Source organism: Macrosteles quadrilineatus, unplaced genomic scaffold (genome assembly GCF_028750875.1).
Source record: "Macrosteles quadrilineatus isolate MER2022 unplaced genomic scaffold, UCM_ALF_1.0 Scaffold_5__1_contigs__length_97177068, whole genome shotgun sequence".
NCBI classification, from domain to species: domain Eukaryota; kingdom Metazoa; phylum Arthropoda; class Insecta; order Hemiptera; family Cicadellidae; genus Macrosteles; species Macrosteles quadrilineatus.
Window position 1 is genome coordinate 43,658,362 of NW_026542598.1, and position 18,107 is coordinate 43,676,468.

The 18,107-nt window shown below is 37.3% G+C and overlaps 1 protein-coding gene across 1 annotated transcript; it reads left to right on the forward strand.

The window, feature by feature from the left end:
- Positions 1 to 453: 453 nt before the first annotated feature.
- Positions 454 to 10,762, forward strand: LOC128995072 (high mobility group protein HMGI-C-like). The gene is made up of 4 exons (XM_054419957.1): positions 454 to 674; positions 3,658 to 3,728; positions 9,365 to 9,469; positions 10,278 to 10,762. Exons 2-4 carry the CDS (start codon positions 3,672 to 3,674, stop codon positions 10,377 to 10,379), a joined length of 264 nt encoding a protein of 87 aa, XP_054275932.1. The 5' UTR covers positions 454 to 674; positions 3,658 to 3,671; the 3' UTR covers positions 10,380 to 10,762.
- The last annotated feature ends 7,345 nt before the right edge of the window (positions 10,763 to 18,107 follow it).

An 18,107-nucleotide genomic window follows, 5' to 3' on the forward strand; every position in this document is an offset into this window, starting at 1 on the left:
GTTACTGAACTATGACAATATGAATTCGCTTAAAAATGTACAGATATAGATTTTTAATTTATATTGTTTCGGTTTTCAATTCTTTATTTTCAATATTTCAAACCAAGCAATTTACTTTAATGATTTAAATTTGAATTTATGAACATAAATTTAAATTTAAATCATTAAAGTGCGAATTAATGAGCTGATGTCACCTGTCTGCCATGTTATCTTATGGGACATCTGTCATTAAACAACACCACTTGCGACGTTGCCAATTCTACCAGGCCAGGGCCTGTAGTTAAAGGTGGCCGTTGATGTACTGTATAGCCAATGGTAGTGCGTATTCAATTTTCAATCCGAATCCGAATACGATCTGTCTGTACGCTGGCGCTGCACTCAATTTTCAAATTTAACCGCCAAACGGTCAACCCGCAACCGCCAAATCAAATCAACAAAGAACAAAAGAACTACTAGAGTAGGGAAGGAGGGAGAAGGCGTCTATTCTATTCTACCATTCTACCGACCAACGGACCAACCGAGAGGCGAGAACACGAACACGAGACCTTACTTTTTTTTTACTTTTTCTTTACCCAACTCAAGAAGGCGCGCAAACAACAGAGAAGAGAAAGACGGAGTTTGTGCTACGCATGCATAGGCCTACCACTAGTTTCTGCTAATTCAGTGATTTACAGGTAAGTGGTGATTTTATTTAATTATAGTATAGATTGAACTATGCCTATGGACCAAACTATTTTGAAGCAATTTCCCTAATCTTTCCCTAAAAATGTCGATAACCTCATAACTTAGGTAGCCTACCCTTAGCTGCTTTTCATAATTATGTTGAATTTAAGTGGGCCTAAGCTAGATGGTTTGCTGATGTGGTATCACTCACTCCCCTGACTTTATTTTAACAAATACAACTGAAATACAGATTTACTGAAGTTATTAGAACCTAGCCTATTGGTTAGAAAGTTTGAGAGCTATGGAGTAGGAGGCAGGAGGCACTGTTCTTAGAACTATTGAGTCATCTTTCGCATAGGCAGAAGGTGGTCTCTATCACGGGAGTAACTTCAGTACCTCCCTATTGGAGTTCCACAAGGGTCTGTAATTTGCCTATTATTCCTAGTCATGATAAACAACCTCGACAAGACTGGAAATGTTTTAGGCCTACGTATTTGCTGAGGATACCACCCTTGTGTCACGAGGACTGCGAACAGTCTGTAGTAGGAGCAAACAGCTTACTTATTTGAAGCTTAAAAATGGTTTGAGGCCAATGGCTTCCAGCTTAACCAAACCAAGACACAGTCTCTCGTTTGCAGTCTGGCCAAACATGCTCCTTCCAATGATCTGGTGAAGTTGCTAGGCTTTATACTGGACTAGAAACTAGTTAAACTGGAAATACCCCGTAGACCAGGCTTTCAATAAACTGTCGAGAGTATGCTTCCTCCTTCTGAAACTTAAGTAACTTATATGGTCATGGAGCCTATGTTGAGTGTGTACCACGCTATGTTTCATTGTCAGATGCTTTAGTGGGGACACGATGAAGACATCTTGGTTCAGCAAAAGAGAGCGTTTACAATATTCACCTTAAGCGATCTTCTGGCTCATGGCAAGCCTATCTTTGCTAGGCTGGGAATCCTTAGGCTACAGTGTTAAGTCACTATACCTTTGCCTGCTTAAAGAACTTAATTGGATAATATCGAGGAGTTTTCCGGAGCAGCAACACATCGTCATCACATCTAGGCATCGTACCCAACTAGATGTCCCCCATAGTTAAAAACTGTCAAGGACTCAGAAAGCCTTTGGTAATTATTCCGTATAGGTGCCTCCAAACAAATTTTTAATTTTGATATCTTACTTTATAGTTTTTTACCTCCTGAATCCAAATATACCATTATTTGTCACAGCTGATGAATATTTCAGCTGCCACTATAGTCACTATAGTCACACTATATGAATAGTCCACCAGTCCATCTATCTCCATAATGTGACAAAATTCCTATTATAGAGAACATTAAGTTATTTGACTACAGAATCACTTGAAATGTTATCCATCCTATCTTGTTTATTGTAATGTTAAGTATGTTTTTACGGCGATATCTTGAGAAATATTCATCAGCGGTGAAAAATAATGGTTTATTTGGATTCAGAAGGTATAAATAAAACTATATAAAGTAAGATATCAAAATAAAAAATTTGTTTGGAGGCACCTATATGGAATAAATAAGTTACCGGAATAACAATACTGTAACTTAAATGTAATAAGTTGCCAAACTCCATCCTACTCCTTAACACAAGGGAACTTCTTAAGATACAGCATATTTTAAAGAAAAAAACTCTTAAATATTCACTGACAGAGTATTTTGATGACCCTCTATTAGGTCTAGCCTGAAGTACGCCTGTCCACAGCTTCAGTGTTTATACGTGTATAAAATGTGTAAATATATGTTTGTAGGCCTTTTCAAGTGTTTTTATTTTTTAATGACACCATCAATCCCCCATGGGGTAAAAGATGAAGAAACCAGTAATAAGGTACCTAAGGTTTCTAACTCACTTTTCTAAGAGTTGTACCTGGGTTTAGGCCTATATCCACAAAAATTATAGGTACAGTAGAACCCCTCTTAACCGATAATCGGATTATCCGCCCTTGATTGTAAAATATTACAGTTTGTTTTAACCGACCTTGCTTTGAAAGCAGTTTGGTTTAACCGCCGCTTTCTATTAATCTCGGCATTTCCGCTCCCACGCTCGGTAATGGGAACCATACACTTATCTCCACAGGATGTGACCAAGATAAAACATTTTGTATCTAGGCCTATCCCAAAAAATATTCCATATTACCAGTTTGTCATCATTGTTTGTGGCGTGAGCATCTCTGATTTTTTATCTGGGCGGTAAATTTATAAAATCGTAAATGGTGCTACGATTTTTATAACTGATTATCTTTTTGCTAGAGTAAACAAACATCACAACTTATAGGGATGGTAGGGGGGGGGGGTTAACGACTTCAAGGTCAAGATGGTTTTTGTGACTCGAGCCTCCAGTAAAAGGGTAAATAAACAGCCTGTCTCGTAACAAAATGGTTGCTAGTATTTTTAATTTCGAAAAAATGTTCTGTATTGTATTACAAAAGATTTGACAAGGTGCATCAATAATTTATATCACAGTAGCCTACTGTACTAAGTTATTAAAATAAGAAGTTTTATTAACCCTTGCCTACAACTAGTGTAATTTATTCCACTGAAAGTATTTGACGTAACTGTGTTTTGTGTTTTTTGTGACTTTTCTTCTATCAATACAAAAAAATGAGATAAATGTAGTTTATTTGATAAATAGTGCAAGTACAACTTCAAAATATTGAATATACAATTCCAAATGAGCAGCAAAATTACATTATGTTTTTAGGAATTGCCTGTTTTAGCCGACCTTTTGAGTTATCCGACCTAGTTCCGGTCCCATTACGGTAGGTCAAGAGGGGGTCTACTCCTACTCATACAAATTAATAGTGGATAACTTAGTGGATGATATGGTAGGGCGTAGACTAACTTAATAAGTAAAGATCATTTTCTCAAATGTTACTGGGTCTGAACAATGGTGAAAATTACACTAAAATAGAAAGGTTGTATTTGAACTGTTGAATTAATTTAAATACCATACTTGATTCGTGTGTTGCAGATAAAACCAGTGAAATGTCTGATGAAGCTAGTCCTGTAGAGAAGAAGAGGGGCCGTAAACCCGCATCTGACGTAAGTTAATTTTTGAAATTTCAAACGATAATCTTTGCTCTTGGATCGTACACGTAAAACCGTTTCTTCGTCCATACATTACCAGAAAAAAAAACAATTATTTGCCACACCTCTAAATTACACTTAGTCAAATCACTTGTAGGCCTATCATCCCACTAATAACAGCATGCTTAGTTATCAATCAATCAATCAACATGACAATATCAACACCTAAAATGACCTTGACTCAGGCAGGTCAGTGGTGTCAGAACAAATTATTACTTGAGACATGATCTGATCACACCATTCTTTTTTGAGGCAAACATCTTAAAATTAAATCATCAAAATCAAACAAAATACTGTAATAGAGAAGTTTTTTTCCCATTTTTAAAGAAATTTTCCAAACAATTTTAGAGTTGATTTAAAATCTGTGTCTAAAGGTAAGCCTAGTTTGTGAATTCATGTTCTTCCTTGATAGCATTTCATGGTACCTCATGTGACCCGAGCTTATGACAGGGCTTTTGTTGTTACTACTTGCCGCCTATGTGTGCCTAGACAAATTAGATCCCTTGATAAACATTCCTAGTTTGTGTGTAGGGGGGAAGCATAGAAACATCCATCTCCAGCAGGTGATCTTGTCAGGGTGCTCACGGATTTGCTAAAATGTGTTTTGTATGATCGATAGCTGGTGTGAATCTATATAAATAAAATTAGAGTTTTGTCTGTACATTGCTCAGAATCATACATTTTTAGGTTATTTTTACGTTTTATACATTAAAGAAGCCGAAACAAGTCTCATCTAAATTTCTGTCTGTCTGTCTGTCTGTCTGTCTGACACACTCAAGATGGCATTTTACGCAATCTTCTCCAGGAAAACGAGAGTACCTATCAAGACCCAAGTCATTTTAATGTATTCACTGGATTGGCAAGAGTGTCTTTAGCCATTAAAATATGATCTCACTACTTTGTAATTAAAATTACGGCCGTTCAAAAATGCAGTTTTGTGCGATTTTTGTCAAGTTTTCTTCCAATTTGTATCACATAATCATCTATGAAACAACGAACAGCTGTTCGGATCAAGATTATTTTTTCTAGCTGTCACTGAAATGTTTACAAATGTTGTTTACAAACACCACAACCATTTCCGATCACGTTTTGAAGGCAAATCCCATCCAAGTGAGATTAAAAACGTTTTTATTACATAAAGGATTTAATTAATCGCAAGTGGAATAATATAGTGTAACCGTAAATTAAATAACTAGGCATCATCCAGGTCAGGAACCAGAAATATGTGTATAAAATTGTTTTGGAGTTTTGATAACCAGAAAGAAGACATTGAATCAAGATTGAATCAGTGTTGTATACGGTTGGGAAACTTAAATTTACTAATGACCGTCGCCAATAGCTTAGAAACAATGTTCCACTCATTGACGGCTCTTCAATGGCGGTTGTGTAAAGTGTAAAGCAAAAAATTACAACTGCAGTGGGTGATTGTAACAGAGGTTTACGGATGATGCTATACTCGATTTTCCAATGTGTCACTTTCTGTTCCTACCATTGACTAAAGTCAATAGTTCCTACTCACCGTGAGATGCAATCGCTGGACCATACAGCCAATAGGCCCATAGCCCTTCTCTTGGGTACGTGTGGTACGTATGCTTATTACCCAATTATTTATAACAACCCTTTCGACAACGATCCTTGATACCGGTACTTTTCCATAGAATACACGGCCTACCTAGGTGCTTAAGAAATAAAATTATAAACGTCCAAAAACCCAACGTTGTGTGAGTTTTGTCACATTTCCTTATAATGTTAATATATATACCAGCAACCATTGTTTAGAGAATACGTAATCTATTAAATAACAGAAAGTTATGTTGCATAAGGTTTTTTTTCAAACTGACACCGATAAGTTTACATTAAGAGTTGTGTACAAATAAAGCAATTAATGGGAAATAACTTTGATTGCCGATAACTTTTTACGGGAAAATCCAAAACCAAGAGATCAATAACCTTGATTAACGCATATAATTATGGTCGGCTGTACTACAGTTCTTAACTGTAAACGTTGGTTTTTGATACGGTACTGGTTCTTTTCCTTTTAACCTTTAGTAGCAGCAAGAATCATTTTTACGTACCAACACATCACAGTAATTTACAAATTAGTTATCGTTGGTGTTGCACCTTATTTATTACAGGCGTAGCCTATTCAATTTAATTTATGTCTTAACTGTATAATTTTTGCTTTTTCTGTCTGGATTCCAAAATGTTATACTAAGAAAACTATAACGCATTTTAGTAAAACATTTATTCAGCAAACCATCATGAATTGTTCAAACACTTTGAACGTTGTTTATGTATCAATAGTTCGTGGCCTATTTTAGTAATTTTTATTACAAATTACCAATCTAAATCGTCTATAGTAGGCCTACTGAACTTCATTTCATAGCCCTATAGCAAACCGATTCAGATAGCATTTCGACAGAATTTCGAGTCATCTCCGGTCCAAGCAAATATAAATTGTTATGATCAAATTTTATGGCATTAACAAAGATTTCAAGTACTAATTTTATATGTACCTTTTTATGCTTAAAGCGTAGCAGATTCCCTAATTAAGTTCGGTATTTTTGTGTGTATGTATGATGGTAACGCATTAATGTCCTTGTTTCTCAATGTTTCACGGAAAGGACAAGAGCGCCTTGGTAATGAAAATGTCAACCCGAATAAAGTGTTAAATTAAGAGGTTGAGGTAGTACCTTAAATACTTTTAACCATTATGTTATAGTCCTTTAAATTCTGAACAAAATTGTACAAATCCCATTTCCGTATATTTACTCTCACCGCTTACACATGATAAAGGTTGTTGACAAACTTATGGGAGAAAGTATGTGTCAGAATGCTGATACCGTTTATTTAGTTTAATCATTGGATATAACATATGGACCAACAAGATCCGGGTGACATTTAATTGCGAAGCATTAGTTTTGGCTTGAAACTGTCAGATACTGTATTTGCGAAGGAATAGTTTTGTCAGCATATCTGAAAGTATGCAAACCAACTGCTATGCTTTATATAAGAAGGTTTTAACTGACTATGATAAGATCCCCGTGCGTAGAACGGGCACACAGCTAGTATATTCTAAGTTTGCTTTGCGATTTTTTTTCCCCAAGCAAAGACATAATAAATCTTATTTATTTCTGCTATATATTGCTAATCCTCAAGCCTACACTTATTCCTATTATTAGTGTATTTGTCATCTTTTGAGATATTAATTTGAAATTGAGATGTAGGCCTAATCATTATACTTTTAAGACATTATTTGTACCGTTGTAAAAACTTTGAATTGACTAGTTGATTTGTTAGCAATGGTTCAAAATCTTAACCGTCTTGCATACTAATGTACACCGCAGGGGGCCCACGCTTGCGTGGGTTCGTGGCCTGGGCGACCACGCGGACCCTAGCTCTCCCAGAGGGGAGGTAATTGCCCGGTGTTGGAACCGGCACTTCAGGTAGACCACAAGCTATGGACGACTGGACAAGCCAGCCTCTTTGGGTTTACCCAAAGTGAGAGTACCCAGTGACATTCCCTCCATTCAGGGTGGTGGGGTGTTCAGCTCTGTTAGTGTTGATTAAGTTCATAGATCTTTCACCTGCCTGTAGCTTGTGGTTGTGACTGAGTCCTACCTGTTGTGTACGACTGACATTTTGTGAGGCATATCCTCGACTTTGGAAGTAGCCTCGTCCTGGGAGGTGAAATACCTAGCCCCCAGAGGGGAGGTAAATGCTCCGTGTTGGTATCGGCATTTTCAAGTAGGCCACAGACATGGACGACTGGGCATTGGGTCCCAGTGACATTCCTTTATCCAGGATGGAGGGGTGTTTAGCTCTAGGAGAGATGGAAGTGCATCATAATCTCTAACCTACCTGTGTCTGTGGTTCTTTGGGCTTCGGCCTGCTTGTTGTGTGCGACCAGCATTCAGTGGGCAAATCCTCGACTTTGGAAGTAACCTTTCCTGGAGGTGAAAACGGGCAAGTACCCGTAGCTCACGGGGACACTCAAGGGCAACGTAACTTTCCGCAGTGTGAGGGCAACGGTTTGTAGGCACTTATGCAAACCAATCCCTGTCTCTGAGCCCGGACGGTATGGTTATCTTGAGTGTGGGGGGTTCTTCCCGGAACCTCAATTGAGTCAAGGGTGTCGCCACCTCTGGTGGATAGGTTCATCCGGGTGGGTCCCACTTCTATACCTGCCTCCTTTTGGGAAACCCTGATGGCCTGGCAGTGATGTTGGGTCTGACGGGCAAACGAAGTAGATCGGGTGCTGGGTCCGAGCCCGCCAGGGGTATCTGGGGATCTATCGCTCTGGTTATCTCTGGTTTCCCAGCAATGGGTAAGGCCTCGATCGGGTAGTGGTGTAAATGGGAGGTTGGGGTTCCCCCCGTCAGCGTGCTGACGGTCCCCTTCCTCCTGGCTATTGATGGCGGGTTCTGCCTGTCAGGGATTAGATAGGTCCCGAGTGTTGCTTGCACTAAATGCGTCGGGGCGCTCCACCATGGACCTCTAGGTCCCGACCTAGTGGAACCCAGGTGGAGTGACGCTTAAACAAGCAGCCGGAATCCCTGGTTAGGATCGAGGGGCAACCCTCCTTCCGAAGGGTCTGCTTCGGCAGCCGGCGAGCCTGATGACCTTAAGTCATCCGCCCATGATGTGCTAAAGGTTGATGCTTAAGCTTCGGCCTACATCATGGGGCCCGGGTATGTCCTAAAGGATAGGTACCGGGTATGCAGTCAGGGGGCTTCGGCTCTCATGACAAATAAATAAATAAATAAATAATAAATAAATAAATACTAATGTACACCGTGTCCCAAAAAAAACTGAACAATTTTATTTACTTATAAAAAGTTTATCAACAATCACTCGATAAACTAATTACATTTTAACTGACACAAATATTCCTAAGTTTTGTTTGATATCATGTGTTAATGATTTTCAACATGGTTTCCATTGTTGACAAAAAGATAGTCAATACGGCTGTCCAATTCAGCCCACACTCTATGGCGCATTTCGTCAGTAATGTTAGTAAAGGCTGCATTTATTCATTGCCTCAATTCTCGGACATCGGAAACTACTATCTTATAAACTTATAATTTTGACAAATTTAACTCACATGCCGCACAGCGAACAGACTTTCGATGGTCGTGAAGAAATAATTGTTGCACGTTTTCAATCAATTCATTTTGGAATTCGGCCTACCTTTACCTTTTGTCATACCAGGCTCGAATGCTGTTCCGTGATGGAGGACGTCGACCATAGCGTCTTCTAAATGTTCTTTGCACTGCAATATCTGACTTACTTTGAATGTACCACTCAACGCTTTGCGCTTTCTCTCGTGCGTCCATGGTGCTTAATGACAGGGCAATGTTTTTAAATTTCAAGTTTCAAGCGACAACAATGAATCAGCTGATAGTTACAATTGATATTGAACAAAACTTCATGAGCTCAGTTATCATATGATCACCTTCAAAGTAGACTAGGTATGCCTGGACGTATTATATAACAATTTAAAATTGTTCAGTTTTTTTTGGGACACGGTGTATATTTGTTTTCAACAATTTTATTATGTGCCATTGCAAATTGTTGCTATTCACTTATAGGATGCAAGCCCTGCTAAGAAGGCCAAGAGTGAAGCAGCAGCCCCAGCAAAGAGAGGAAGGGGACGACCAAAGGGTTCTGGGAAGAAAGCTGCGGCCAAACCCAAGGTAAACATTATTTCATCATGGTATTAGAGCCTCCTGAATACCGATAAATACAGTGTCCGGAATACCACACACCCTGACAGACTACCCCCCTCCAAATAGGTCATAGTGATGTCAAAAGTCGTGAGTAGGGGTAGTAATTTTCCACTGTCTGGTCAAATTGTTGTATGGAAGAGTCGTTTGGGGAGTTATTCACTCAAGTAAATTGGAATGGGTTATCCAAGTGAATGAGTGTTGTGGATCACATCGACCATAGAAGTCACTCAGTTTGCACTTTAACAGTTTGCCATTTCGTTCAGTTTAGCTTTTGGAAGTTGGATGATTTTTGCTAGCTCTATAGTTAGCACAATATATTTATCTGATACATATTTCCAAAAACTGTTCCTATTTAAATAGTCGTTTAATTAATCCAGCTGATCAGTTGATTCTTTGTTGTTTTTATTTATGTTTATATGCAGTGAGGCTAAATAAAAATAATGTAATAAAAATTATACTACCCAGTGAACATTATTGATGGTGCACTATTTAATCGAATATTACATTAGTTTAAGGACATAATCTTGGCGACGAGTAAAAAAAATTACTAAAGAACAGAATTTACAGAAATTAATAAAAGACAAGTACTGTATGTTAAATGGCTATGTATAAACATTTACAGTTTAAATTCCCACTTTGATTGTCTTAAACTAAAACAAAATACTAAATAACCAGATAGTATGTTTTGAAATGTTTGTATTGCAAGCGGTTTTGAATGGTGAAATAAATCATTTACCGAAATTTCTTTGCTCATTTGATTTTTTTTTCTTCACAGGCAAAATCTCCTGCCGGAAAAAGCAAAAGAGGACGGCCAAAGAAGGTAGAGAAGAAAGCTGATTCGGCTGAAGAAGAGGAAGAGGAAGATGAAGAAAACTAATCTTGGATTCCGCAAAAAACATGTGTTCTGACTTTAAAGTGCTTTAGGTGTAAGTTTTAGTCTCTATGTGTGGTTCCACTGCCAAGTATAAAAGCTTTACATCGAGTAACAATGTAAAACAGGATTCACAGTCTTACTTTATGTCTTTTATAGCCAGGGTGTACGTTCTTGGTATAATATACAGTACGTGAAAAATTGGTGAAAAATTTATAGCTGGTTTAGTTTCATGCTTTATTCTCCATGAAATTGTGTATAGTTGGTAAAACAAACATCACATTGATTCAGACATTTTAGCATCAAAATTTCAATATTACATTCGTAGATAATACGTTTATGCATTTGAACGGATTAAAAATTGATAATTTTTATTACCTATACTGCTAGTGTAAGATACTTTTTATAACATACTTAATCTATTTTAAGTATATTAAATATACATTTTATACATAATTGTTGGTGTTTTGCTACCTCAAATCTAATAATTTTGACTCCTCCTCACTTGGTATAAAAGAAAATATCACATTTTCTAACCTAGACTTTCAAATGCTTTAAATTGGACATTTTGTTGAGTAAACACAGACAGATCTGGTATATATTTTTTGTGAAAATGAATGTAATGTAGAATGTAGTGTAATTAGGAAATTATGTACTTTGTATAGTTAATTCACCGACAGTTAAAAGATCTATATAATTAATACGCTACATGAAACTTTGTCGGTTGAACTCCTCCGCCATTTCTTAACCGATTTTATCCATTGATGTCTCATTTGAAAGAGCGTGTCGCGTATATTTGCAAACTGGTCTTACATTTTTGAAAAAGTCCCTTGGGCTCTGCCCCAGTGGCTTTGAAAGTTCCCATGTTATCCTTATGAAGAACATAATTGTTTATATTTTGATCAGCTGTATAATTTAATTGCTGTTATTTATTTATTTACTATTTGAGTTTGTGTAAACATAACCCCCAAGATGGATCGTGTTACTATGGTTGTATCTTAAATTTGTGTATTTATCGTTGTTTTGTGTCGCTATGACGGATCGTGTTAGCACGATTGTAACTTAAATTTGTGCATGTATCGTTGTTTTGTGTTAACAGCTTTGTTGTTTTTCTTTTAAATGCCTTCGACGCGACGACAACGAAACATGAGGCGATTACAAACGATTACATGAGGCGTAATCGTGATAACGAGAACAGTGGTGCGTAATAGGCTTAAATTATCAGTGTCAGCACTGACCCTTGACAATCCCAACTATTAGGTTACAAATGCTCCCTAACACTTTCCCAAAACAACTTTTCGTTCTCAATTGGCCCTCTATCAATGACCTGTGTTGCCTGTACAGCAAGACATTTTGAGAAGGAGAAAACCGGCCGGAATGCTTTAGGTTTATCAATAACGAAGATAAACATGGTCTGAGTTACACACCGGTAATCTTTGAGTTGACTCTTTTAAACTCACTGTAAATATAACTGTTATTCGTTTTGAAATAACTCCTGTAATACATTTTAACTGTTCGAATTTGAGCAACATGTACACTAGTAGTTATTATATTTAAACTCTGCTCAATCAACCTTGATGATTTTACATTAACTCCTTATTTGATTTGAAAAGAAGTGGAAAATACCCCTGCTGCAGACTAAACAAATTTTCAATTTTTCTGTTTGGAATCATACTAAAATATTTCCATAGGGTAAATAAGACATGTTTATTCTGTGTTTGGATAAAATTGGTTTAAAGAGTACATAAGATTGCTGTTACGGATAAGGAAAAAAATGTCCTATTCCTTTAACTCCGCGAATTTCTCTTTCTTCTTTTGAATCTAAAATGTATAATTGGTTCATTGCAAATCCATTTTATACCATTAAAGAATTCATGGACCGCAAAAAAATGGATTAAACTACTAGTTCAAGTTAATTGGTTCATATTGTAGATTTAGAATACTTGACTGTTAAACTGGATATCCACGAAGTAACCCAAATACCGTCTGGGTGTGGCGCGATAAGTAGTGGGGGTTACGCCACCATTCTCACATCAGCGTGGGCAGCCCAGTAAGCTTCTAGCTTTGCTAGAGAGAGCATCGAACGGTCGCGCGTTCTGTTATTATAACCAAAAAACATGAGCGCCGCCACAGAAAATTCCCAGATTTCTTTAGTCGAAGAATCACACAGCAGCTGAAATTCATTGAGAATTGTGTGTGGTGTATGGCCCAAACATTATGAGTGATGGTTTGGATTTAAAAAATGGGATAATTTCCACCCTCCGGTAAGGATTTTCATTTTTATAAGGGGTTAGATCTAGTCGGCATCTCTCAACCTTGTTTTTTATTTTGCTTGTATGCCTCTTGTCAAAAGCAAATGATATAGCTTGCTGATCCGTGTATAATCTGGGACCTCATGGTCAGTCGTCCACCCGCTACCGAACCGTCAGTACGCTTGCTGTTTGGAGACAATCCAACAGTCTATAACCTCCTAAATTCTGGTCAATTAAAGATTTCCCCCGTTCCTGGTAGAATCCTAAGGCATCAGGTTAGTGTGCTACCGATTTTATTTTCGTTTAATCTCATTTTAGAGAAGTTTTATTATTTTTATTTTACTGTGCCGCAGTCGCGCGCACCCCGCACGCCTTTTCACGTACGAGCACACTACCTTTTGTCTTAAACCAGCTTCGGAAATCAGTTAAGTTGCCGGAACGGTTTACGTACGACTTACCCCGTTACCCCGGACCGTCCTACGTAAATTTGGTTTAAAAACCCTGTATCGACTCTGGTGATCGACCGAGTCTAATTTTCCCGACAAGTTTACTTTGGTGATTACCAAGTATAACGACCGAATCACGTTTTAGTTCGGTTTCTAATTCATAAGCTTATTCACATTTCGATAGGTTATTCAAAATTCTAAATTTAACTTTACATATTTTTCGAGTGGCTATGATGAGCACTTGTTGAAGGTAAGCTTAACATTGTAAGCATTATTGTTGTAATTAATATTCTGAGCCAATAAACTCGAAACGATAATTAATTAACAAACACGTTAGAGCCCTGGACTATCTCATTGTAAGCTATCTGGACAAATTTAAGGTGTGACAGAATTTCAGGTGAGACGACAATCACGTACTATAAAATCTCAATTTTGTCTCTCAACCCGAAATTTCGTCATAAGCTGAATACAAAGTCTGCGAGAAAAAAGCAATTGACCGATTTTCTTGACTTAAATTCTGCCACAGCTATGTCAGATGCGTCGGTCTCCACTACAAGTGGCTCTTGCCCAATCCTAGGAGATACTGAATTTGCAATGTCAAGTTTGAGTGGTTCAAAATCCGCAACCGTTTCCTGTGACAAAGGAAAAGCATTAACTTGTGTCAGGTTTCTTATTTTATCTGAAAAAATCAATGCATCTTTTTTAATATTGGGCGAAAAATCCTAGGATTCGCTTTAGTAAAACTCGGTCTCTTACCTTTTTTACCTTACCTTCCGTCGACTAGAAAAAAAAACTGGATTGTTCATGTCAATAAAATTTTAACAATGCTTCATATATAAAATTGAATATGAAACATTTAAGTTAACATTAATATTCACACAGCACAAATGGTGAGCAGGGAGGTGAGTGAGTCGGCAACAAACTCATCAATTGAGTAGAAAGCCATATCCTTTAGCCATCGCACTAAAACACGTTCAAAAGCGGTTCTTCTCAAGCAGCATCAATTGGAAGCCTGTTGAACATCTTCAACGCCAAGTCCGGGGAGTGCTTTGAAGTCTTAACTAGCCTGCGCCTCAGGTAGGGATCCCAGACGTCCTCTTTTTCCCGGACACGTCCTCTTTTTGGGTACAAAAAAAACGTCCGGGGGGATTTTTGGCAATACTTTCAAATGTCCGGGATTTTGACTTTGTGAGAGAATCAAAAAATATTTCTGCAAGTATTAATATTAGCAATCAGCTTTTAACATTAAACCATATTAAACTAAGTTAAAATACTACACTTTAATAATATCTTACTAAACTATTATACCAGGGGAACTTTAATAGTTTTTATTGCAAATCGTTCTACCAAATTGAATTCATTGTAGTCTTTACACTTGTGGCGAACGAATGGACTAATTACAAACTCTAACCCAAACCATACCCAAACCTCGGGATCGTTCGAGTCTGACTATTTTTTGTACGTTATGAAACGTAGGGAAGATCGGCAGACGACGGACACTTTCAGCAACATACGGCAACGGCAGTGTCCGATGCTGGCGTTCGACGTTCGGCCGCATTCTTCTTATTTAATTTTTCGGCATTTAATGTTACCATTAATTTTAACCTAGATGGTTGAAAACTTGAATTGGGTATTGGATAAAGAAAAGAAGTTGTATCAAAGTCCAAGCTTGAAGGGTAGCTGAATATTAATTTATCTGAGTTCAGCGAAAATAGCTTAAAAAGTACTAATTTTAGTACGTTATTTCCAAAATTTTCACGGGGGAGAACCCCCAGGCCCCCCGGTGACCCCCCCCCCAAAATATATATCTAGGACCACCCTTGGTGAGTAACTTTGTCCTCTTTTTTGATGGAGGGTCCCTGGGAGCCCTAGCCTCAGGATGTCCAGATTAGATCTGCTTCTTAAGTAGTGGTCATGAATTTTGCTTTTGGTGGTGAAGGAGGCCTCATGTCGCTTAACATATACCAGTGAAACCAAGATGTAGTTTGATGGTACGGTGAGTAACCCCAAACTCTGAAACAGGGGCAGGCAGTGATCTAGGTACCTAATCACTTGAGGTGATAATCCTCACCCCTGCTTGTGGCACTCCGAATGTTGCTCTTTGGGCTTAGAAAGTGAAGTGACAGTAGATTTTAGGTGATCTGGATCAGGGTGAATAGTGTTATGAGAAACTTAATGTCCCAACAAAGTTATTGAAGTGTGATTGAACTTGCTCTTTTCATTGTTGATTACAAGGTCCTTACTTGGTTACAGCATGTTAGCATCTAAGAATTTTCTTAGATACTTTAATACTTTCCCCATACACAGGGGCGTCATTTGGGGGGGGGGGCGTTCGCCTCCCCCTGGATCCTGGGCTAGAGAAAAAAAAAATGCTGAACTAGCCGATATACAAATGAGAAAATATAATATTTTCTCCTGTCAAATCCTAAAAAGCACAGCAGACATAAATCTGTATATTCTTGTACAGTAATTACAAAAAATTATTATTGTTTTATTGTCTTAGATAGCACATTTTGAGTTTACATAAATTATAGTAGTTTTGTTATTCATTCACTTTTTCTGTTTGGTGCTGTACGATAAACCACTTACTTCTAGATTATATATACATAAAAATTCAGATTTTTTAGAAGCATTGCTTTGTCATTTACTTTTATGAATTATTCAAGCATTAAAATTATACATGTGTATAAATTTTACGTAATTTATTTTGAACTGTAGACTACCAATTTAATATAGTTAAATAGAACCTTTTGTACTTTTGTGTCAAATTATTTATTTGGTGATAAAATTTGATTTGCTTTTAAGTTCTTAAATACTTGTATTTTATTTAAAAACCAAAATAAACTATAGGCTATGAACAACCGTATTCATTGCTAAATGTTGTACAAGAGAAATTGGTCATGAATCTAACACCAAACATATTACAACAAATATTAATACATCATGGAACTATTGATCACGTTTCTTAGATGACTAACTTACTAACATAAAATTATTGTGTTTCTGTCTGTTGTCAATAATTCTTAATTTCATTAACTTTCTGCCTAAATTTAAATAAATTTTACTCATAATTTTTTTTCATTTGAAGTGCTTTTGACAATTAAAATAAGCTTAAACCCCTCTTTTTTGTTTAAAAACTGCCCAATTTTCCGGGGGGGGGCCCCCAGACCCCCCGGTGTTTGCCCCCTTAAGGATTTGGTGAAATGACGCCACTAAATGGCGACCATACCAAGTAGGTATTTTAAGCCAAGTATGATTGGAGATGAGTGTATGATGAGTGGCGCATCCAATCATCATCCTTTTGATCCTTATTTCCACATATGGTCTAATCATAGGTATACACTCCATTCAGCTTTTCTTTTGTTATGATCTGGTCCATGGCCTTTTGAAAACAAGCCACCCCGTAGGTTACACCAAATGGGATTCTTCTTAATTGAAAAAGATTACCAGCAGCCTCAAAAGCGGCGTACTGTACTTATTCTCTTCGTCAATGCTTGCTATAGATCAATGGCACTAAAAACTAAAAAAAAACCTCGTTCCCAGCTTCAGTGGATACTAGATCATCTATATCTTTAGTAAGGAATAGGCGTCTAGAATTTGTTTATACACAGTCGACTCTTCCCTTTGTCGTTTGTAACAACCAACACTTGTGCGCGGTTCGATGATCTCAGTATATAGTCTTTCTATTTCTTGTTTTATAAATTGCATGTCTTCTTCTGAGTAGCGTTTGTTCTGATTTTGTGGCATCGGCCTACAATCTGGAGTTATATTGCAAAAATAGCTTGGTTGGTTCAACTTTGGCACAGGAGCACACCAAGAGGAGGTTTCTCACCTCCAATTCAAACCTGTATATTAGAGTGGAGTTTGTTAATGAATACAAGAGTACTAAACCAGAAGTCGGTGGAGGTAGATGATATAACCCCGAGGAACTTCCCTAAATATGGTGCGATGACAAGAACTTTCGAAGTCAAGAGGCTCCGAAACAATAACGTCATGGGTGATGAGCCAGTCATAGTTTGGACACCGATTTCAATTAACTTAACTAAATAAACAGTAAGCAGTAAAAAAATTAGTAAACAGGTTTATCTGGGACAATACAGCTGAAAAAACCACCGTAGACAATCAGAAGTTGAAGCTGATCCCTGACCCTGTTCCACTCAGAGAAAGAGGGGTGATCAGCCGTGACGTTATATATTGCTGAACGTCTTGCATCTTGCCTTCAAACCAAACTTCTGAAGCTATCGAGTTCCCCTGGCATTGACATCTTTGCAATTCCATAGCCATTAACAGTTATGGGAGTGGGACAGAATTCAAATTAGGCACTGCAACGTATTCACGATCATACACTGGGGTTTCAAGCACTATAAGCCTTACGTCTATTATTAGTTATACATTCAATAATACAATCTTTGTTGGCATTTTTGGTACAATCCTGGGTAATTATTTGGACGTAGTGACTACTCGCAAAAGTGAAATTTTTTTTTTCCATAACGACCTAAATTTCACGCTGAATCCGAAAATGACATTTTTATTTTTCGGAAAATACCGGAAATTACCGAAAAAAGGGAAAAAGAATTTTTACTCAAAATACGTCATGTGGTACTCAAAATACGCGGAATATTTGTTTCCCGTTTTTCCCTTTTTTCGGTAATTTCCGGTATTTTCCGAAAAATATTATGGAAAAAAAATTTCACTTTTGCGAGTAGTCACTACGTCCAAATAATTACCCAATCCTGTTGGTGTAATTTTTCATGTAAGCAATCTTTTTTTTGTCAGCAAGATGTATCTGAATTCGACTATATACCTATATTTAAAAATTTTTTATTGTAAAATGGTGTTTACCGTATGATAAATAAATAAATAATGCTAAACCAATGCTGGAGGAGGTCACTTTCTAAGCGGCCGAACTTTAGACATATGTATTCAATGATACAATGTTATTCTTGAATTGAATTAAAGTACAAGTAATTAGGCCTTACTCTATGACCTACTTAGTATTCCTTGTTTATATCAACGATAAAAAAAAATAAAAAAAT